At 42.6% G+C, this 23817-nt stretch overlaps 1 protein-coding gene across 1 annotated transcript in view; it reads left to right on the forward strand.

Moving 5' to 3' along the window:
• The window catches only part of LOC144689753 (sialic acid-binding Ig-like lectin 13), a 68540-nt gene extending 46711 nt beyond the window's left edge, over positions 1–21829 (forward strand). Inside the window, exons 7-10 of the mRNA XM_078557129.1 lie at positions 12178–12221; positions 17728–17787; positions 17876–17982; positions 20342–21829. Of these exons, the coding sequence (XP_078413255.1) occupies positions 12178–12221; positions 17728–17787; positions 17876–17982; positions 20342–20479 (349 nt within the window). The 3' untranslated portion in view covers positions 20480–21829. The remainder of the gene's footprint in view (positions 1–12177; positions 12222–17727; positions 17788–17875; positions 17983–20341) is intronic.
• The last annotated feature ends 1988 nt before the right edge of the window (positions 21830–23817 follow it).

Below are 23817 nucleotides of genomic sequence, written 5' to 3' on the forward strand. Positions count from 1 at the left end.
TATTCCGCCCCCGTCGGTTGGTTGCAGCAAAGGTTTTAAAAATTAATTTCCCCCGTAGATACCTTTTTCCAGTCCAAAGGTATTTACATTTTAACAAAGAGCCAATCAAAATCAGGTTTTCTCAAATCAAAGAAAAAGTAAATCTATTAGTTACTAAAACCTGAGAAAAATAATAAAAGATGCAACGACACACACACAGATCAGAAGTAAGAAAGTTAAGAGTCCAAATAAAAGTTAAAAGACTGCACGAATAAGTCACTTGCTTGCCCATAAGGTGTAATTGTGGAATGTTGTAGCTGTGGAAATTAGGTGGTTTCTGGTAGAATACTGGAGTTGGCTCGGTTCAGGTCTGCACTCTGTCAAAGAGATACTTTTTGCTTCCAGAGGGGGAGAGAGATCTACTGCTCTTCTCCAGCAGTCTTTTTAGATGACAGTCTTGTTTCTTTCCCCCCCTGCTTGTCCTCCTTTCTCTGTTTGTCAGAGCCAGTTCAAACTAATTTCTGTATATTCCCAAAGGGAATTCAATTAGCATGCCTTGCATCTTTTGTTGCAGTAATCCCAGTTTTTTTTTTACCTTTCATCTCAGACACATTTTTGAGATATAAATCAACGGGAAGTGGTGTTATTTCATCGTCCACAGTGGGTTTTGAGTGTCTGGTGGGGGTATAACTGTCTGGGTAGTGAGTCCCATTGTCATCACAGGAAGACAGTGGATTAAGAGTACAGGACTTTACATTTTTAATGCCTTCCTTTTAAGATCCCTTGTTTAAAGTGGGCCTTGACATCCCCGATATGTGAAATTTCATGTAACAGGTCTGCAGTGCAATTCATATAGACTTTCTAGAGAAGTGGTCAACTTTACAGTCTCAGCCATCAGGTGACTGCTAGTATCCATCTTTGGTCAGTATTTTTGTAATTTTTTAAAAACAGTTCTTCTTTAAACAGTTAAGCATGTCTGTTGTTAGCTGGTGAAGTTGTAGGTAGCTCTCACTCGGTCATGAGACAGCTCTTATTTTGTAAGATTGACAAAAATGGTATTGCGCTGGTCACCTGCATCATCAGCTTAAAGGTGAGACCACACCATGTCATGCCATGCCACATTTTGGGATGAAATTCCTTCTAGCTTGAATAAGTTACGAGCTTATTGAAAAAGGTTGGGCTCAGAACTTGGCCATCTTGCTGTGCCAATCTTCATGATGCTCCCAGTGGAATGCATTCAACAATTGGAGAGGGCACAGAACCTTTTTTCCAATTAGTATATTATCCAAGAGTTCGGAACACTGTAGATGGAATTCAGATGACCATCAGGACTCCACGGATGAACCACCAACTGGAAATTGCTAACAGTGCTACAAATGTTTGAGGGGTTTTATGAGCTCTTGGGACACAAGGGCTAAACTGACTGACTGCCCATCAGGAACACCTCAATTTACCAGCAAGGCAGTGATACAAGGTAGCCTATGCCATGCCACTACAATTATTAGACCTCAATAAATGCTTCTGTTGTTTGGACATCCTTCACAGTTTAGCTCTCAAAAAAATAATGGTCACACAGCAGCCCAGAGGAAACTTTGTCACCCCCAGGAAGAGAATGAGGCCTTCACATAGGGAACTATTGTGTGAGTAGGCACAGAGTAAAATTGGTCAACTATTGCATTTAATAATGGACACCTCCTGTCTCTGCCTGGTTTTTGTTACTCTCTAAGAGCAAACAAATTGTAAGCCTCACAAACATACATAGCAACTCATTGGCTATTATGTGCTGGGATATCCTGAATATAAGTTCCTGCCTTTCTTCCTTCTTTTATTTGTACCCCATAGCCTGCATTGCCCTCTTTCTGACTTGTAACAGCAACATGACCTAATAAACTGTGCTGGACTTTGTGCAATAAAAAGCATTCTCCTGCCACGGTCTTAGCACTGAACCTCTCAGTTGGCCCACTGTGGTCTGCATGAGAGGAGCCTGTCCCCCACTGTGTGTAAATCTCTGTCCAAATGATCACCCCGGTCTATGGCAGTCAATGGCAAAATGATAGACTGCTGTAACTGAGACCTAAAATCTTAAGTAGTGCCAGTCACAGCAGTCATGCTAGATATCTCCTGTGGTTTGCTCCTTCACTGCTTTGGAGCTTCTTTACAAAGGATTACAAGGATATCACTTGCTCCATGGTCCTCTGGATGTTAATACATTCCTAGTATCTCAATGCGGTCATGTCAGTGGTGCATCACTGGATATTCCCTGGTGGCAGCTGAGGTTTGTTCATGGCAGACACAAAGGAGGTTACAAATGCATCTTGCTGTCCCAAAAACCTTTTTAAAGACAAACCAAGTAGAATATGATCCCTTGTCTTTGTACTTGGCAAATTGCTCACAAAAATATAAGATTTTACATCTTTCACTGCTGCCACTTCCACTTGTTCCTCAATAACAAATTGTATGGATTAGGTTACAATACCACAGGGAATGTATGCTTGGAAAGAACAGCCATTTCCTAAGCTTTGGGAAAATCTGGAAAAAAAAAGTTTGTTTTACACTGGGAACCTCGATAATAGCCTATAAGACAAGTTAGACCATATAACTTTAGTATATCATGTAACTAACAAACAGTCTCTGAAAGCAGGATTTTGAAATGGAATCACAAGATGAGGATTATATCCGTTTCATGCATAAGTGCAGTGGTGCTTCATCAGTGTCTTCTCAGTGAGAGGCTTTATTGAACTTCTGTACGATGTCTTTGTCCAGAGGTAGCCTCATGGCATAGTCACATGACTACAGAAAGCCTAGATGTGACAATCAGACTGGTTACATTTCAAAACCCAAAAAATAGCATACCTGCTCACACCTCCAAATTTATCCTCACCAATACTCTACAGAAGTCCTTCCCCTTTGTCATATTGAACAAAAGATACAAACATCCCCTTTTTCCTAGCAAACAAGAGACACCTTTGCATGCACGATCATGTGTGACTGTGAGTTAACCAAGTTACGCACTATACACTGACTTTTCTCATGCATTAACCACTGTTTGTTCTATTAGTCAGTAACTGCACATGCATTGCACACAGTCTTTAAATCATGCAGGCTTAATGGTACGCAAGCACATTGACATTGGCTGTTTGTCTGGGTGCTGTTCTTTGTCTGGAGAGTGTTGTTCCTGCGGCCCTTGTTGCCTTGGTGACTGTTGTTGTTCCAATAGTCAGGGACATGTGGACGTCAGGTATTGATTGTAGCTCTGTACTCAGTACAGCTGGTGAGATCCCTGATGGTTAATTGCAATGAAGGAACCGCTTCACTGCCAAGTTTACACGTGGGCTGACTCCTGTTGAGAGAGTTGAGGGTTTGTACCCTGTCTCGCTCCTCATGTTTTTCCATGGCTACATATTGATTCTTCAAGGAGCCTTTCAAGGTTGCAACTTCTTTGTGTGCCTTTCCTGTCTGCTGTTCTGCCTGGCTGTACATCTGGTTGAGTTTCTTCAACTCCTGCTTTGAGTTGCCAATTGTGGAATTGTGGGTCATTCTTTCCTCCTGGTATCTTTGTGTTGCCTCTGAAATTTATTTGTTCTGATCTGGTCCATTGAAGACTTCGGTTTATCGTGCATTTTCAACAGTATATACTCAGCTGTAATTTTGCCCTTCAAATCCTCCAATTCAGCTTTGATGTGTATATTTTTCTGTAGAACTGCTTCATTTACCTTGGGATCGTGCATTTCCTTGTGCTGATGTGGTGGGCAACCATCTTGTGGTTTACTTACATATTGTCTCCCTCGCTCTGGAATTTTTTTGTTTCCCTTCCTCTGTTGGTACGTTTAGGATTATCAGTCCAAGCTTTAGATTTGCTTTTTTTTATTCATTCACAGGATGCGGGCTTCACTGGCTGGGCATTTATTGCCCATCCCTAGTTGCTTCAGCTGAGATGAGTGGCTGTTGCATCCAATCTATGATCTGGAACTCCAAATCTCCCTTCTTGCCATTGCAATGGGTTGTCAGACTAATTTGTCCTCTCACTATGAGTATTGTGCCATCATACAGCCTCAATCTTACTTTTGAGGGCTTAATTTTTAGATTGCCATGTTGAGCCACTTCACACAGATCTGTGAAAGTCATTATGGTGCATGATGCACCAGTGTCTATTTGGCATATCTTATTTGCCTGATACTCTCTCTCTGCAGTCATCAAGGTAACAGTCACAAACCATTTGTCGCCCATAGACTTGACTGAACTAACTTGTTGGTTCATGGCCATGGCCATCTGCATAGACTTGTTTCGTTTCTTTCTAGCCAAACACTTGTTTGCGAAATGATTCTTTTTCTTGCAGTTATAACACTGCTTTCCCCATGCTGGACAATCTTTCTTTCCTTTCCTTTGTGTTTGCTGTCCTCCACAGTATTTGCACCTGGCCCTTTGTCTGTGATTGCTCCGCTCTTTTGGCTTAGACAGTCTCTCAGCATAATGTACCTCCTGGTCTGCTCTGCTATACATATGCTCTAGCTGCCATTTCACTCGTTTCGACATACGTGTATCACTTTCTTTAGCATCAGTTTCTCATCTTTCAGTAGGCTCTCACCGAGGGAGCTCTCATGCCTAAGACAAATCTATCTCAGGTCATCTTTGAGCTGTCTGAATTCACATTATTCTGCAAGCTGCATTATTGCCATCATGTACCATTCAATGGTCTCATTTTCACTCTGAACTTTAGTGTTGAATACATAATGTTCACATGTAACATTCACTCAGGGTTCAAAATGTGCGTTCAAAGCGGTCAAAACCTCTGTCTTTTTTTTCTTTGCTCATCTGTTAGAGTTAGAGTGGTATGCACTTTGAAGCAGTCCTTCCGCAGCAGTGTTAAAAGTGTGGTTACTCTTATCAGTTCAGTATTGTTAATTAAGTCTATTGCAATCTCATAGTTTTGCCATTGTAAGCAGAAAAACTGCCAGTTCTTCCATGCATCACATTTTAATTCAACTGGATATAGGAGTGGAAAATTTACTGTAGGCATTTTACTCACGTAGTAATTTACTTGCAGCCTTGGTCTCTGTTTCCTTTGTCCTTTTTCTGCAGCTCAATACTTTTCCTTTGTCCTATTTTTTAGTAGCTTTCTACAAATTTACAACTTTCTGTGTGCTTTTCTTAGCTGTGTCTTCTCTATAGCCAATATTTTCTTTGCAGGTTTTTTTCTTATTTTTTCAGTAGTGTTTGGCAGCTTTGAACCTTTCTGTGTTTCTGGGTTCTCAGTGTCTTCTCTACATAATTTCCAGGTTCAAACATCGATTTTTTTTCTTCAATTTCTGACGCCAAGTTTCAGGCATAAGGGCAGCAGTGCTTTATCAGTGTCTTCTCAGTGATAGGCTTCATTCAACTGTTGCAAGATGCCTGCCTCCAGAGGCAGCCTCATGGCATGGTCACATGACTACGGAATGCCAGATGTGACAATCAGAGTGGTTACATTTCAAAACCCAAACAATAGCATACCTGCTCACAACTCCAAACTTATCCTCACCAATGCTCTATTGAAGTCCATCTTCCTTTACTGTGTCTCTTGGAATAAGATTTCAAGAATCCATTGCCATAATTATCATTAGAAATGTCTTAGAATTTTTGCTGCACCTCCACCTTCATCCAGCTCTCGCATTTTGCAATTCATCCTAAAGTTGACCAGCAGCTCTTTACCAACCATCTTTCCAGACTTGTCTTCCTGTACACACTTTCCATGCATCAGCGCATAAAGATATTAAGAGCAGGGACCAAAATTGGAAATTTTCCCAGGCCAGTCCTAACATTGCTGGCATGTTTGCATATATGACATGGGCACATACAACCAGAAATGTTGGTGAGATGAGAAAAGCAAGGGTAAGTAGATTAATATGATCTGTTAGCATATGACATGCTTAAGGATTTGGGGCCTGAAGTTCTGTCATGTTCTCCGATTTTATTGTCACGGCTCCAGCAAGAGATTGCTGCAACTCCCAGGGAAGTGGCTGCACATGGTGATTTACATTGTCAAGGGGTACCATTGGTTTCTCGCTGGAAGCATGAAGAGACAGCAGAGGTACCTGCATGAACTGTCAGGGCTAAGGTGCTTTGTTAGTGGCGTTAGTTGTAAATGAGGAACTCTAAGATTACCCAACACTGCCACTGTATTTGATTTGCTTTGCAAGCTTTGTGGTAGTTGGGGTTGTCAGAAAAAAAACGCCCTTACCACCTCATATCATCTTCGAAATTCTCCTGAAGGGAACTGCTGGAGTGGTGGAGGATTGTGGGGAGTATGAGGAGGGTTGTGGATGGTGTTCCCTTGTGCAGAACTCCAGGAATGGGGTGATGGGGGCTTAAATTAAGTGGAGTTTTTCATTGTAGGAAGAAACCAGTTATCACCTGCTTTGACTGGCATACACTGGTAGATCCTTTACTTGCATGTTTGTGGTGTTTCACCACAGTTCTGGGTCTCCTTGTTGCTTGCAATGCAAACTATAATAACATGTTGCACAACGTCGTCATTGCCTTCAAGGCATGGCCAGCAGGCAGGGAAACTGAGCCTGAGAGATTCAGCTGGGTGCTATTGACATTTGCAGTATTTCATTGTTGAGGAAGTGTGTAGAACTGGTGTGGCCTCTCCATTCTAAAATGGATGGAACCAGTGGAGGTTGAACATTAAAGAAGATTGTGTCACCCACATATTACCACATTTAGTAATTTGGAGGATTTGTGTCTGAACTTTCCTGTGTTCTCTGTTAGCTGGTAGTCCATCTCTCTCTTTTTGCTTCCTTTAAGCCTTCTGTGCAGTTTACTGACATAGCGTGAGAGTGGTATGCTCAGCAGCAGTGTGGTTATGGCTGCCCTTGGGCTAAGGTGAAAGCTTGGCCTTGCAAACTTCATGTACTGCTATTTGCTGGTCCACTTCTGAAGAATCTATGGCCTATCTCCTGACATTCCCCAAAAGGATCAATGAACATCAGACACGTACGCTCTGCTGTGGATTGTTCTGTTGCTCTACTTCCATTGTAGAAAATATTATCTGTGTCATGACTTTTGACTATCACACTGCAATATATCCCAACCTCTACATGACAAGCAGTTTCTTTTGGTTAAAAAAAACACATGAACACTTTCTAAAATGTTTTCATGAGATGTGAGCATCGCTGAAAAAGGCAAGCATTTGTTGCTCATCCCCAATTTCCCTTGAGAAGGTGGTGTAACAAGCCTTTTACCACAAACTGACGCAACTTTGATGTCATCTTCTTCTTTAGTTCTCTGCCTGGAGGCAGACTGGACCCACAGCGCCATGACCTCCGCCACAGGTAGGGCAAGAAGGCAGGTCCTGAATCTACCCCAGCTGGAACAGGGATCTAACCTTGTGCTATTGGCAGCAATCGGATGCGTATTGGCCATCTAGTCAACTGGCATACCCAGCTATGTGGAAAATTGCCCAGGAATTCACCAAGGCTTCATAGACAGCACCTTCTAAACCCACGACCACTACCATCTAGAAGATCAAGGACAGCAGATAGATGCGAACATCACCAGCTGGAGGTTCCCCTCCAAGTCACTGACCACCTTGACTTGGAAATATATCGCTGTTCCTTCACTGCCAGAGTCAAAATCCTGAAACTCCCTTCCTAACAGCACTGTGGGTGTACCTACACCACATGGAGTGCAGCGGTTCAAGAAGGCAGCTCACCACCACCTTCTCAAGGGCAATTAGGGATGTGAAATAAATGCTGGCCCAGCCAGCGAAGCCCACATCCCGTGAATGAATAAAAAAACTTGCCCGCTACACTCGCTGCTTCATCATGCCGGGCGCCATATTTAAAGTGCAGCCATGTGCAAACCTCTCAGTGCTCCCAGCCCACGTCTGCTGCAAAGAAGACATGGCCCCGAAAGGCAAGATGATTGTAGTCCTCCGGTTTAGAGACATGCTCCTCAAGCACCTTTTGGATGCCATAGAGGCCCATGATGTCCTTTACCCCACTCTGGCTGCTGCAGAGGCAGCAACATCACCAATCCAGCATGGTAGACTGTGGCAGCAGTGGTCAGTGCCATTAACCTGCAAAAAAAGGACAGCTACCCGGTGCCGCAAGAGGATGAATGATCTTCTCCGATCCGCCAGTGTAAGTCACTCTTCTCATCTCTCTCAACTCACCCATTCACAAACCCATCACACATCCACAGGGATCTCACTCACTGCCAGTTCAAGGGACATCACCATTCACTCTCTCACACACACCTTCATTGTCCTCATCCCATCCATGGGACCACTCACCACCCACACATACCAGGTATACTATCATCTAGCATTTCAGGTGTCCTGCTTGCACTCTGTCCATCTGTATTCATGCAGGACAAGCTGGCACACAACAAGAGGGAGAGGTCGCAGACAGGTAGAGGAATTCCCAACATCAAGGTCCTAACAGACTTGAAAATAGAATCATCCAGCTGGCCGGCGAAGGTCTGGACCATTCCTGTGCTGATGGTGAAGTCATCAATGCTCTACTAAGTGAGAATCTAGCTGTCTGTGATGTATCCTGTTCCATAGGCCACTGCCATGCACTAATTATCTCTCCTTGCTCACAGGCCCATCTGGGAAATGGCCGAGAGAGTCCATGACCCAGGGCCTCCAACCAAGCCCTGAAGACATTTTGGAAGAAGAATCTGAAGGCACCTTATTGAAGACCAGTCACAGCGCTCACCCACACACTCCACCAGCGCAGAGACACACACCTCGGTGGGACATAGCTTTAGTATAGCCTCAGGCTCACAATCTGGTGAGCACATCGCACTCTCTGATCCACAGCAGGTGACGACATGGACTTCCCTGGTTTCCGGCACACGGAGGACTGCTGGAGGCCAGAAATTGCTGAGTACGAGTCAGATGACGAGCCTCTGGCCTCGATCATACCTCAGTTGCTGAAGCTGCAGAGGCAAGCTCAGTAACATGCTGCACTGCTCAGATTGCAAAGTACAATGGAGGAGTCGTCCACCTTCAGTCTCAGGTGATAGTGCCAGCATATCAACTCACTGAGGTCAACACTGTAGGATAGTGGACTCCATAGAGACCTTGGTCCAGGACCTCGTCCTGTACTGCTGCGAGGGCTGAACTTAATCTCTGTCGCTATATTTGGCCTCCAACAGTGTCAACACGAAAGAGGTGTGGGGCAGCTCAATCTCACTCCAGCTTACCATTCACCTCAATGAGTCAGCCAGGATCCCTTGGGCGCCCATAGGGAGGAGGATCAGCAGGTGTAATCTCCCAAGGCCATCCACCCAGGTGACTCCGGGAGTGTCTGGCCCATCCAAATCTCCTCTTCCTGTGACCTCAGCAGCTCCAGCTTCACAGGCTGAAGAGGGTGCCGCTGCCATACAGCAGGACACCAAAAGCAAGTTGGAACCCTCCAGGTTTTGGCCCACCAGAGGATGCCCATCAAGGTCATTTCAGACAAAGGGTAGCCATCTGCAGGCTGCCTCTACCTCTGCTCTGGATGTCGGGGGAGCACCAATACATAGCACCTGCATTAAGAAGGTTAAGAAGATGTAGTTGCACAGTGCAGGCACGGGTGTTAATCGCATGTACATAATGTTCATTATTATAAATAAACGCACAATAATGTCTCCTTGCCTATGTCTCCTTGTTCTGATGAGCAGTGTTCGTGTCACTCAGAAACATTGGTTCCTGCGCAAGATAAAGGCAGGTGTCTCAGTCCAGGACCTTTCCCTGTGCTTTGTGCAGCCTTCAGACTAAATTGATGGTCAGGCTTCACACGCACTGGACACATTACTGGTGCCTGCAGCTCAATACTGCTTGTCATTGCTGCAAGAATGTTGTGGGCAGGCATCATAGAGCTCTGTCATTCTCTCTGTGTGCTCTTAGTGCCTTTGAGGTGGGACTAGTACCCCATGCCCCCCCACCCCCGCCATCACTTCAGCATCTGTGACCAGTGATGCTGTGCTCCTGAAGGGGTCAGGTACTGAAGGCTGACAAAGGATCAGATGCATTTACAGTTTCACAGCTAGTACCAACCAGCGACAGCTTGCTGTGGCTCTTCAGCAGCGTGTTCAGGATTCCTAGCCGCCCCTCTTCCTAAAGGTGCTGCTCCTCCCTCTGCCCAGCTAGATCCTCCAACGCTCTCTTCTCTTTCGTCTCCACTCTCTCTAAGCCATGAGTCATACAGCTAGATCGCCAGGCTCCATGCTCCTGATGTACTCCTGCAGGATGAAAGAGAGAGATGTGTGGGCTAATTGGATGTACTAAGAACCTCTCTTTAGTTATGTCTGAAGGCCCCTGAATGCATCCCAGAGAGTGCTGGCCACCACTTGGATGGCCAGAGTTTAGTGCACTACATGGCTGCTCAAGGCCCCACCCAACTCTGCCTTACTCCCCCTGACCGATTGGCGGCAGCTTCATTCACTTTACTGCAGGCTGTGCTCTCAGCTCAGGCGCAGGCATTCTCCTAACCCACACTGCAAGGCTGCACTGTTAGCTTGAACCACGGGAGAGACTGGTCCAAACTGGAATGATGACATCGCAAGGGGCTGTGAGCACCTCCACCAGTGACTGCTTCATGGCAGCTTTCAGAAGGAGATTGTACAACGTGCCCACTTATGCAATTGTTCTGCAGTCTACTAAAATGCTCATTAGCTTGCAGTCTGTGCTCGAGGGTGTGAAAAGCTCTGGAGCATTTGGTGGCTCTTTCATGCCTCTGTGTTGCTTGAGTGAGCACATAAGCTAGAGGCCTGACTCCGAGCATGTCAATGCAACTGTGTCTGAACTGTCTCAGCTGCAGCTTTATACAAGATTTCGCTAATGCGTGGCCACTCTCCTCCCCCCCCACCAACTCTGCATGTGCTTATGCACCAACATCAACCGCAGTGCAGACCTCCTGACCCAAACAGATTCCATGGATTTCACAAAACCCCACCCAGACATTTTTCACATTGTGAGCTAACCAATCTCACTGAAACATTGCCTTCTCATGAGGGTTTCCAATCTCCACTTTTGAAGATCTCACCTTGGAATTCTTTCCAAAAGTCGCTCCCACTCGGACGCCTTCAACAATGGCTCACCTCGTAGGGTTTCAATCTCGCCTTCCAAAATTCCTTTCTCCTGGATCTCTGAGTACACTCAAGCTACACCTTCCAAGCCCAGTTTCAGACCTTCGGCCATGCCAAGCAGAGCGCCACTTCTCCAAGTGGTACCTTTGACCCAACAGCCTGCAGCGTGAAGTCACCAACCTTCGGCTGCCTCCTTGGATCTTCAGGGCTTCTCTCGTGCCCACTTTACTCAAAGTCTCTCCCTGCAGCCCTTTCTTAAAGTTGGAGCCAATTTCTCTGCCCCTTTCTTCTAACTCAACTGAATGGGACCTATTCCTGTCTCCTGTCTTCATCCTTCACCTGGGACTACTTTGTGGGACCTCTCCCTGGTTTGGGACTTTCTCCCTGCCCCCATCCCATCTCCTGCTTCATGTAGACACACTCACTAAGATGGCACTTTGCATGAGGTCATCTGACCTGCCTCTTTGTGCCATTTTTCTCTTTTTCCCCTCAGCGCAGGGTCAGTCCCCGGCCTGAAGAACGTAAAGGTAACTGAACTGCGCATGTGCGGCCAGTTACCCGCCAGTGCATACGTGGGAGACCCAGGGTTTGCCAGGAACTGGAGTTCCCAACCTCCGGATTTCAAAATAAGGTAAGTTTGTGATTCATCACAACACATACCCCTTCCACAAATAGAGGAACCATGCTTATGCTCCAAGGCCCTGCGATGAGATTTTATTTTCAAATGTGTTTGGTGTAGAAATACTCATTAAACCAGAAATGAAGTAACAAAGCCATGATGAAATGCTACGTATTTAAATACATATTTCATAAAAAGGATGTTTGTACCTTGATCTACTCTAAGTGGAGAAGTATGGATAAAGGTGAACTTGGGAACAGTGTTTCTTATATTTGCAACACCATTCTACTCAAGCCACATTATTACAAAGGTAGGTTAGGTAATTCAAACCACCCAGCATCTAATTTACAACAGCTCTTAAAGCTGTGATACACCATTAAAATGTTGAAAGTTGCTAACTGTTATCTCTAGATCTTATACACGACATTACTGGACCACAGAAGAATAAAATGAAGCTCTGGTACCTTACTCTAGTATCTTACATAACATTAATTTTCTTTTATTTCCATCTGTTCCAGCCCAAAAACCATGGACAGGAGTGCAAATTACAACAGTGAGTTGGGTAGGTACATTGTATATATCTATGTATTAAATATTGTAAGGGTGTATTTATCCTTAGAACTATGGAAATATCATGTAACTCTGCAAAGTCCATCTATTCAACTAAATGGATTATCTTTCAAAAAAAATGTTGGAATGAGTAAAATAGCCCCATTTGTAAATATTGGTGTATTCCCGATGTTAGATGGACATTGTAACAAACCTCATGCATGTGTCGAAATAGCTATAAAATATAAGAGCTCACAAAACATGGTAGATTTGCACTAAAATGCAAGCTATTTAACCTTGACAATGGAACCAGGGGAAATGGTCTGTACTTGAAGGGCGGTAAATTTAAATCTAACCTGGGGTAACATTGGCTGGAATTTTTTGGGCCTTTTGGCAATGGGCTGGGAAATGGGAGGGTTGACAAAATGGCAGGGAGGTGCCTGACATCTTCCCACCACCCTGCCATACTACCAGCAGTGGGGAAGTTGGCTATTTGATCCAATTAAGAGGAACTTCGCCTTTCTGCAGGCATTTTGCCCTCATTGGGAGTCCCGTTGCTGCATAGAGACACCATCCAATGAAAGCTGGAGGCTTATCAAAAGGCTCAGGGGGGCTCTCTGTGGATATTTCCTAGAGAGGGGTATAACACCACCAGTGCTCTATGACGAACCCCAAATCACTTGTGTCTGGCTGCCTGGCCACTGGCTTCCCCCTAACTTGAACTCTCTTCCACCAGTTCTCTCTGAACCATTGAGCTATACTCTGCTTGCAGCTGCAGCTTCAGCAATAGCGCCCACTAGTGGTAGCAGTGTTGCGGCTGCTGAGCTGCGGGATCTCTGATTGGCCTGCTGGCGATATGCCACTCGTGTCTTGCCGCCTTCTGAAGAAGGGTCACTTCCCACTTTCATCCTGGTGGTGGGATTTCTGCTGTCTCAAGAAAATTCAGCCCAATATCAGCCAGTGCTAAATAAAGAATATGAACAATTTGACTCATGTCATGTAGTAAGTGTAGTATATTTGAGAAGGAAGAGGTGACTTTATACCTATGATTTGTAAATCTCGCTAGGTCTTCCTGGTGTCAGTTCTGAAACTGTTGTAGATTAATTGAGAGAGATTGATTGCTATTGTTAACAACTCCATTATCATTTTATCAAGCAGTAAGCATAACAGTAGAATGCAAATGAGATGGATCTTGGTCATTTTTCATTCAGCAATTCCAATATTGTTGTGATCATGTTGGATGGTGATACATTACAACAAGTGAGGCATTGCTGAGGAGTCTTTAGGAAAATGTAACTCTATCCAACTGGTCATTTTGTATCTCTAACAATAGGTGTGCCACTTCACTTCAAGGAGTGTGGTGGGGATTGAATCTCCAAAGCATTTGTTCTTACACTGGGTTATCAGCAAAGATGAGAACAGAAGCTGCTGCTAACAAAATGTGAAATAAATGAATTGCAAAGCATTATATAGTTTGTATCTTGGAGATATGCAGAGATGACACTAGCTTATTTATTTACAGTGCTTCAAAATGTATGCTCCATGCTTACAGTTCTAACTTCTAGCAACTTCCACACTTTGTTTGCTTTCCTCTGAGTCCACACCCAAGCATAATCAATCAAACACAGTGAGCGTCAATAGTAAACAGATTCTCATAATTAAACACAAACAACTAAACATGACAGAAAGAATGGCACCACTGGCTGCTCCAATATATCTGTTTACATGCCCCATTGACAGAGGATAGCAAGCTGGCTGCCTGTCTGTTCACTTCCCTACCAAAGCATCTATTCAAGCATGAGGAGCTAAAACGTGAAAATAATTTTCTGGAAATAGTGGTGACAGTTTAATCTGCTACAATGATATTTCCTAATTCTGCTCCTTGACTTCTGTTGCATGTAACTTTGACCTTTAAGGATAATAGGAATTCAAATGGGATGATTTGAGCCATAAGAATTAATTTCAGCATCATATTTTCTTTGCCAACTTGGCCTATGTGACACAATTGCATTAGCGTATAGTATTTACCTTGTTTAACCTCTTCATGTGTCTTCCATGTTAAGACTGCATATTTGCCTTGTCATAACTTGATACTTCCTTCTGAATTATGGCACTTCTTCCAGATTTCATCACAGATCACTGCGGTATTCCACTTGAAGTTCACTGGTCTGTAATCGACTGCCAAGCTCTTTGCGTCTGATGCAAGCTTGTGAACTGCCCCTCTTCTACTGTACCAAAAAGTTCACTGTGCTTTTCACATATGCCCCCAGTTATGGATTTCAATTCCTGGTCAATAAACAGTTGTTCCCAAGTTTTTGTTTCATCAATGTAGAATTGTACTTTCTACACTTGACTGAATAAAATATTTGATGCTTATACTAGTTAAATGCCAATATCCCATGACAAGCATGAAAGGAACATTAAATTGTGTTTCATAATGGGTGGTTTTCTTTTAGCCTCACAACTTGATTTGTATTCCAAGAAGTCATTGCCAGAAAACTTGCAATCGCCTGCCGTGTTGATTTGTAACCATTAAACCAATGAAACTAGGAAGTTGATACTTTATACAGAAAATCAGGAAGTTAAATCCCCAAGTCTTTTGGCAAACAGCACCAACAGTAAGGGCTGAATCTTCCGGTCAGCGTGCAGGGGCGAGTCCGACACGCTGACGTGTAAAATGATGCACGATGACGTTGGGTGTGCGTCCCGATGTTATCGCGCGTCATTTCGATATTTCGTTTGGCGGGCATGCGCCAGAGGGTGGCTGCGCGCCCACCAAACTGCCAAAGGCCTATTAAGGCCAATGAAAAAAGTAATTACCCTTGTGAAGAACGCTGTCCGTCCAACCTCAAGGTTGGCGGACAGGTGAAGAGCCCAAGCGGCTGTTGCATTTTTCAGGAGACCTCATCCATGGGCGGGAGTGCTGAGCGCTACCGGCCGCGCGTTAAGCTGGGCAGGCCTTAATTGGCCCACCCATGTAAAATGGTGGCGTGCAGCCAATCGCGGGAGGCGATAGGCTCCGCGCCCGCCTCCACCCGCTCCCGCCCAGCCCACCCGCCATAGGAAAAATTCTCCCCTAAGATTCAGCAGTTTTAAATGTGTCACTGATACTAGAGTCAGAGGTACATTCACTTATCTATATCATTTGTGGTTAAAGTGCGAGTGCTCTGACGGTGAAGTGGTTGTACTAAATCATGCAGCATTAGTCCATAAAAGGATGTGCCCTTAAATTACTAATCACTTAGTTTATATTTATTGAATGTGGTCAGTTCTTTAAAGCTTGTTTGGTAGTGTTGTGACAGGAAAGTCGTAGGTTTGGTGAAATAGCAGGTCTCAGCTGCACTGAGAAGCCGCAATCAGCATCAGCTTTACTGTAATAAAGGAACTTAATCACTCAGTGTGTATTATCCAGTGACCACTTCTAGAAATGTGTGCTCTGCTTTTATTGTCGTAGCAATTGAACAATTGCTGTCAACTCAATGTCCAGACTCAGCTAAGAAACTTCTTCCTGAAAATCTATTTGAAGACATAATTTGAGTCTGTAAGAATCAGGGTGAAGCTCAAGAATGACCACTAAGTGAATTACTAACTCTGGAACCATACTTCAGAGTAGACCATTTTTACTTCCTTTTGCAAATAATCCCAATGAGGTACTCACCCTCTGTAACCATCCCAGCCATGACTCATTTAAATATGTATAGCAGGCGTCCAGCAGATTTCAGCCATCAATAGAGAAGCCATTATGACTGCAAATGGGGAAATTCCAACTGCAGCACCAGATGATCAATAAGGGACTTCAGATGGGCAGAAGCACCCCCAAGATCTGAAACAAAGACCCACTGGAGGTCTCAGCAGAGATCAAATCCTTCAATATATAAACCACTGGGGATAGAATTCAGGGAGAGGAGACAATTACAAGCCCCTCCAGCTTCATGGGAGCACCTCAGTGTAGTTATCATTCTTTACAGGGGTCACTGCTACATTCTCTATGTTGGCCCTGAGAAGTAACAATTACACTGGAGGAAGGACTGAGAACTACCAGGACCCCAGTCCTTGCTGATGGAGGACAGGGCAGGAGTAGGCTGTTGTAATACTGGTTGGGGCATGAGACAGCAATAGGTCTCAGCATCCTATTTCCCCACCAATGCCAGTGCGATCTTACCCATTTTGTGCAGGAGCACAGAGGAAACTTCTCCCATGTCTTTTTGTCATCTTCCAATTTCTTTTATTAGCTTACTGATAAGGGGCAATCAGAGATACAGGCACAGTAGACATATGGATAACATCTCATATGAAAACAATGCTCCTGCAAGTTTTGTCCTGCTTCAATCAAATTTGAGTAACTTACAGTTGGTGAAGATGTGACAATTGCTGCCTGTTCTAGGTCTATGTTATCTTTAGACTTGATTGTTCCAATGCAATATTCAATTCCAAACGGCTGACCTTCCACATCTGTAAACTTGAGGTCAATCAAAACTCTGCCGCTCATGTCGTTACTCAAAGTAAGCCCAATTCACCCAGCATCCCTATGCTCACTGACATATGCTAGTTCCTGGTCATGCAGCACTTCCATTTTAAGATTCTCACCCTCGTTTTCAAGTTCCTCCAAGGCCGTACTCTTCCCTATCTCAGTAACCTCCTCCAACCCACAGCCCTCTGAGATATCAGAGCTCATCTAATTCTAGCCGCTTGGACATTCCCAATTTGAATTGCTCCACTATCGGTAGCCATGCCTTCAGCAGCCTTGACACTTAGGTCTGGAAATTCCTCCCTAAACCTCTGTGCCTCTCTGCCTCTCTTTCCCTCTTTGAGATGTCCCTACCTCTTTGACCAAACTTTTGGTCACCTGCCCTATTATCAGCTTATGTGATTCGGTGTCAAATATTGCTTTATAACGCTTCTATAAAGTGTCATGGAATGTTTTATTAGGTTAAAGGCACTATATAAATACAAGTTTTAGTTGTTGTTGATGATGTGGGTTATTAACAATCCATCTTTGAAGACAGCAACAGTGGAAAGTTTAGATTCTTATGGACTTAAGCATTGAGCTGATTCACTATGCAGCAGATTGGCTGCATTTCTGCCCTAATTGCTCACATGCTAATTTTACCCAGCCCATTGGAGGATGTATTGATCTAAGGAGGGGCATTTCTTAGCTAAAAGGCAGGGAAAGCTGATAGTCAGCTTGTACTGCTTCTACCCAGCTCCTTGTAACCAGCTGAAGAGCAGCAATGACAGATAAATGGGACCATCTATCCTTCATGATTTTTAACATCTGAGAAACTGTCCATGACACAGATGAGTTTTTAAAAAGGGCAGTAAAAAAAGTAAATGGGAAAAGGGAAAAAATATTTTACATAGACTCTACAGAAAAGAAATAGGCCATTTAGCATAATGGGCTTGTGTCAGCATTTATATTCCACATGATTCTCCTCCCACTTCTGTTCATTTAACAAATCAATGTATCAGTTTTGGAATTTATTCACTTTAATGTTTGCATAATCTGTTTCAATTTGCAGATACAATATATGCATTAGTCAGGAGAAATAATCTACCAAGTAATCCAAAACATGCAACAGGTAAGATAAACTTCATCACCTTAAAATTCTTCCTATATTAATACCACAATGAATGTTTTATGAAGTTTTTTTTAATCTCCAAAAGCAGATTATGTTATTGAATACAACAATATAGAAGAGGAAAATGAAGAAGTGTCTTATGCAGATATTGTCATTCATAATCCAAAGCAACAATGCCACAATCAACAGCCCAAGGTATTACCATTATTCCAGTACAATCTTCCTTGTTCATTTACACTTGAAGTCCACAGTTCTGCATGGGACCAGTAATGAGTCAATGCCTTCTAAGGAGAGTTATACTCAATGAAGAATTGTGATTTTTTTTTTGCTGAATTAAAGTCCTTTCTTGTCAAAGACTGGTTTTTGAGGGAAGAATGGATTCATTGACTAGCAGTATCTCTTTATAAATGGGTCTGAAGTGAGGCAAAGTAGTGTAATCAGAGAGAGAGAGACAGATTCTGTATAATACAGAAAGTTGGCTTCATGTAGAATTAGAGAGAACACATAGTGGTGTCTATGACCTATCAGTAGACAGTGAATGGCTCTGATAACATCTGGTACCTCAATTTCATTTGGAGAAGGGTACTGCTGTAGTCTTAAATTTCTTCCAGCACTGATACAATGCTGATCTTGATCAGGACTTTACATCCATAAATATAATAAGATTTGTGTCCACTTGATGCCTCTTTACAGTTGTACATCTGAAACTGGAAACTAAATACAGGGTCAGGGAGGAATTGAACCCATGACAAATCAACCAGTTTTTAAATTTGGTGCTCAAAGTGCATGAATATGGCACGAAAATTAAATCTTTCACCTGATATTCTGCTATTGTGAGATCTTAGTGTTTTGTTTCTTGTTATAGCTATGTGTTTGCCTATTCTGATACAACATTGGAGTTTGGTGCATATGGCCATGTGATACTGACACATCTAACCTGTCCAACCTAAGTTAATATATTTTATTATATCAGTACAGAGCACAAAATTGTGATTCTTAATTATGCTCCTTGGTATGGAGAAAATAATTCTACAATCTTTTCGAACAGTTCTTCCTATAGAATGAAAATTTGGTAACATCTATCATTATTTTGCCTTGGACACTTTTAAACTTGGTCCTTGGCTTCAATGGAATTAAATGCTAGTGTCTTCAGAACTGACTGTCAACCTTTCAATAACCTTTTGTCCTGACACAAACAGAACTCTCCATAATTATCTCAAATCTCATCTAACCTAACATTTGAAATATAATAATAAATAATAACTCTGTACCCTGTGGCTACTGCAAAATTTATCTCCAACTTCCAGAATCGCTTTTAGGTTGGGTTGATTCTTTAGAGGGGAAAAAAAACTTATTTAGTTTCAAACAAGACAAGATGGAAAATATAAACCCTTTTCAACATAGGAGTGCTATATATTACAACATGTCACTTTCTACAGCTATGAAGCTGTAGACCCAAGACCTTTCTGAGACCCAAGGCAAAAGTTTCCAATTCTAAGCACCATTGACAGGGCCATGGATGCAATGGGTGACTTACCAGAAAAATCAGAGATAAGAGTGGATGAAGTTTCTGTTACATCCTGTTCTTCACAACTATATAAATTTGTTATCTTGCAATTTGGGTTTAAGCCTATCACCAAAATTAATTCAAAATAGTGAGTATTGCTGAAAAAAGAGACATGCTGTCAAAGTTTCTGGTCTTGCACTCATTTGGACAGACACAAGAATGCTAAATTTCAAAGGGAACGACAACTTATACTGCATGAGAAAAGAGGTGCTGATTGATTGGCAAGTCGGCTCTGATTGGTTGAGACATTGCCAATCTGAGTTGACTTGCCAGCCAATCAACACCTCATTTCCCATGTAGTAAAAATTGTTGTGCCTTTTGAAATTTGCCATTCTTGCATCTGTCCTGATGGGTGCAAGATGAAAAGCTTTGACAGCATGTCTCTTTTTTCAGCAATACTCAAAATAATGAATGATTCGATCTCCATTTATTATAATTTGTTCAAAACTTGTTCCTTCCTCCTTTAATTATACAAAAAACAATGAGTTTGTAAGTTTCCAGGCCTGATAAGGTACCTAGAAACTGGGGGTGGAGAGGGAGAGTTTTTTTTTACCCTTTTTGCTTCTGAGAATTCTGTAGACCACATCCAGACTATACATTGAATCGTTGTTTTAGGGAAACTCACAGCAAAACACTTTAAACAGGTGGGAATAGGAATACAATATGGCTCCATCTTTGAGGCAAAAGGTAAAATATCCAGCAGAATACTGGATATCTGAAATAGAAACAGAAAATGCTGGAGACGTTCAGTTAATCAGGAAGCCTCTGTGGGGAGGGAATTATGATTAACATTTCAGATCTTATGACCCTTTCGTTCTGGAAAAGGGTCATAGACCTGAAGAATTAACCCTTCGCCTTCTTCTCTATACAGATGCTACCTGATCTGCAGAGTGTTTCCAACACTTTACAGTTTTATTCTGCATACATCAGATGCTTTGTAAAAAGATTGAGTGTGTTTTCCTCATATATTTTTCACACTTGTTACAGCACCTCCCTGATGTAAAAAAGAAAAATACCAGGAATGACTTCAAATACATCCATAGTTCATCTCCTCACAAACATGTTGATGATACCTCTGAATACTCTGCAGTCCGAGTTTCACGCCAGGATTTGAGAACTGCTTGACTGTGCAACAGAAATTAGCTTCCTTCTATATTTGCAGCATGTATAACAAACTGCTCGCCAGTCTTCACAAAAAAGACTTGCCGAAGTAAAGATGCTTAATTGATGGAACAAACATCTGCAAACTGAAGGACTGTGACGGAATGAACTAGAACTGAGCTGCAGGAGGGCCTGTGTCATTTCATAGCGTCTCCTATGATTCTGATAGGATTTTATCATTCATTTTTATTAAGGTGCTGGAAATCCATAAAGAGTCAAACATTTTGAAACATATACCCCATCCCCCAAAATCTAATTTGCCTCTCCTTCTCCTGCTAAGTGTAGCGTCATGGCGACATCTAGTTCCATTAGTACCTGCAGCTCTCTGGGTACCTCCACAAACTGTCCCTTTGTTTATGTGCAGCATAAGCTTTGAACTTATTTTTAAAATTAAAGGTCCCAAATTCAGCCTCTCAGAAGCCTGGCTGTCCAACTGTGGAAAGCACCACAGTCAATTACCACATGTTCTCACTCATCATCCATGGATTTTACAGCTGGAGACACTGGATAACAGTAAGAAGTCAGGAACTTAGCTGGATTTTCTGCCCAGATCATGGTCACTCAGGGACAAGAGGACAAATGCAATGGTCACAGAATTGCCATCTGAACTGAGTTTAGCTAACTCATAATAGACCAAGGGTCAAACCCTGAACAGTTTTCCTGCATGGTTCAGAATTGCACTGCACTGTGTACTGAGCCATCAAAAGACTAGTGAGAAATTATAACATAACTGAAAAGCTATTTCAGCAGTAGAATTCTAAGCATGTAACTAATAAAAAACTTTAAAAATTCAACATTTCACTGCTTGAATGTACAAAATTACAGGTTTACAAAAAATGTTCATGATTCACAGATGAAATAAAGAATATTTAATGGAAATGTTTACGCAAAATCTTATGCACAGGAAATTCGGCACCCAGGATTGCACAATATGAAAATGACAACCATTTATATTTTGCTCCATTTTTCATGCGAAGACAGAGTAGATTCTGTAATGCGGCCACAATTTAACACTTACAACACTCTTCTATTTGCAAGAACATGGTTTTATGTCAAAGTGTCTCTTTTACATATATGCAAAATCCAGGGGCAGGCAACTAACACACAAATATGTCATATTTCAAATAAAAAGTAATTGCACTGAAAATAGTCAAAAATGCTCATGTAGTTTAGAATGAATTTAGCTGGTGCCCCACAGTGCTGACTTATTATTTGCTGCAATTTGATAACATAACATAAGAATCTCTTGAGAATGTGTTTGGACAACTCTATGAACAATAACCAATAAAATCCAATCTTCAAAGCTTACAACAACCATTGTTGTCTTGTTTTTCTAAGTGTTTTGAACCTTATTGGGAGATGATAGCTGGAGAGACCTTCTGGGATCAGAGGGCATGAAGGGTTTGGGAGCAATGGAGTTTTTGAGAGCAGGGCCCTATGTTCTTGGAATGTTGACAGTAGTCTATAGATCATGAAACACTGGGCGGATGGCCTAGGGCTTGTGGGCATTGTGATGGAGAAGGCCCATATGGAGAGGAAAACCTGGGAGCATTGGGGTGGCAGTACTGCGGAGGAGAGGGGCCAAGGAAATTGACAAGCTGTATTTGGATTCTTTTGAACTGTCAGGCAACCTCAATATGTTTGTGCCTGTCAGCTCCCTTATCTAACCTCTTTGTGACTGATTTTGGATTGTCCCACAACTTACCACTAAATTGACCAGCTATCTACAAGCACTAAATACATTCTGTCTGTTTTTATTATTAACTCTTTAATAAACATGATTCTCCTTCTAAAATATTCAGAAGTTCATTGTTTGTGCAAAAGAACTGACCCCAAAATAGTTTGCTTCCTTCTCAGAAGGAAACTATTTTAATTGGAGTTGGGCTAAAATGGAGAGGAGAAGGAAGATATGGGCAGTCGCCAACAAGGCAGTCATCCAATGATTCAGCCTCATTTCCCAGTAAGGTTCAAAACACTTAGAAAAACAAACCTAAATTCTCCAACTCTCCCACTGAGGGAGAAAAACAGTCTTGATAAAACGTCAACACAGTAAACCATGGGCAAAATTTTTAGCTTGGCAGGTGGGCGTGCACCCAACCCGACCAAGCGTAAATTGATGTGCGATGATGTCGGGCGAGGGTCCCGATGTCATCGCACACTCGTGTGATATTTCGATCGGCAGCACACTTGCCGACAATTATAAGGCCTATTAAGGCCATTAAAAACTTAATTATAATAATTTTTTTTGCTGTCCAGCAAACTAAGGCGAAAAGGCCAAGCGGCCTTTGCACTTTTTTGGAAACCTCCTCCACGGGTGGGATGAGGTTTCCAAAAGCAAATAAAAATAAAATAAAAACTTCAATGTTTCATTAATAACATGTCTCTGCTCATGTGACAGAGTCACATGAGGGGACATGTTTTATAGCATTTATAAAATCTTTAATTTTTTTTTGCGATCTGTTCATCTCCCTGAGGCAGCTCTGTGCCCCAGGAATATTTGCAAATGGCACTCATGCGCGTGCATGAAGTTCGCCCTCACCCCATTCGTGCTTCCCCCCACCACCCGCACAGGCAGCACTGAGTGCTGCCACTTGTGTTTCACACTGGGCAGACCTTAACTGGCCCGCCAGCATGAAATCGCCTTCCGGCCTCGTTCGCGGGTCGGAATTGGCTTCCTGACTGTCCCCGTCCGCCCCCGCCATGCCCGCCCGACATGGCTGAAATTCTGCCCCATGGGTGTGATTAATCTAACTGGAAGCAAGGCAGAAACTGAAAAGTTCATAATTGGAATAAAACTTTGAAAATTCAACTTCAAGTTTGTTTTATTTGTCTTTTGAGCATACAAAGAAATTCACAAATCCTTACAGGAGAGACCCCCTTTTCTGTAACTTGCAAGAAACTTGCTAAAACCTGTTGAAAAAATTTATGAAGAAAGACTTTCATTTAATGTAATTAGAGATTATTCTGACTGGTTATTGGTTATTAATTTGCTGTTATTTTAATTTGAATTAATCAAGGAAGTGTGACAGTGAAAGTGAGATGGTGAAAGTGTGATAGTGAAAATGTGCTTGTAACAAAACATATGTGGTTGTTACAGGAAGTAAGTGTTATATGGCAGAAATGCCACAGATGCAAGACTTTTCTGGCTAATTCATTATAATCATGGAATGATACAGCAGAGAAAAGGGCATTTAACCCATCTTTAAATGTACTATCCAATTAGCCCTATTCCCAATTATTTTGTCCCCTTATATTCAGCATCTGCTCACTAAGTTTGCTGGGAGAAGATAATACTCTATTAA

This window comes from Cetorhinus maximus, chromosome 2, assembly GCF_964194155.1.
Source record: "Cetorhinus maximus chromosome 2, sCetMax3.hap1.1, whole genome shotgun sequence".
Lineage (NCBI taxonomy): Eukaryota > Metazoa > Chordata > Chondrichthyes > Lamniformes > Cetorhinidae > Cetorhinus > Cetorhinus maximus.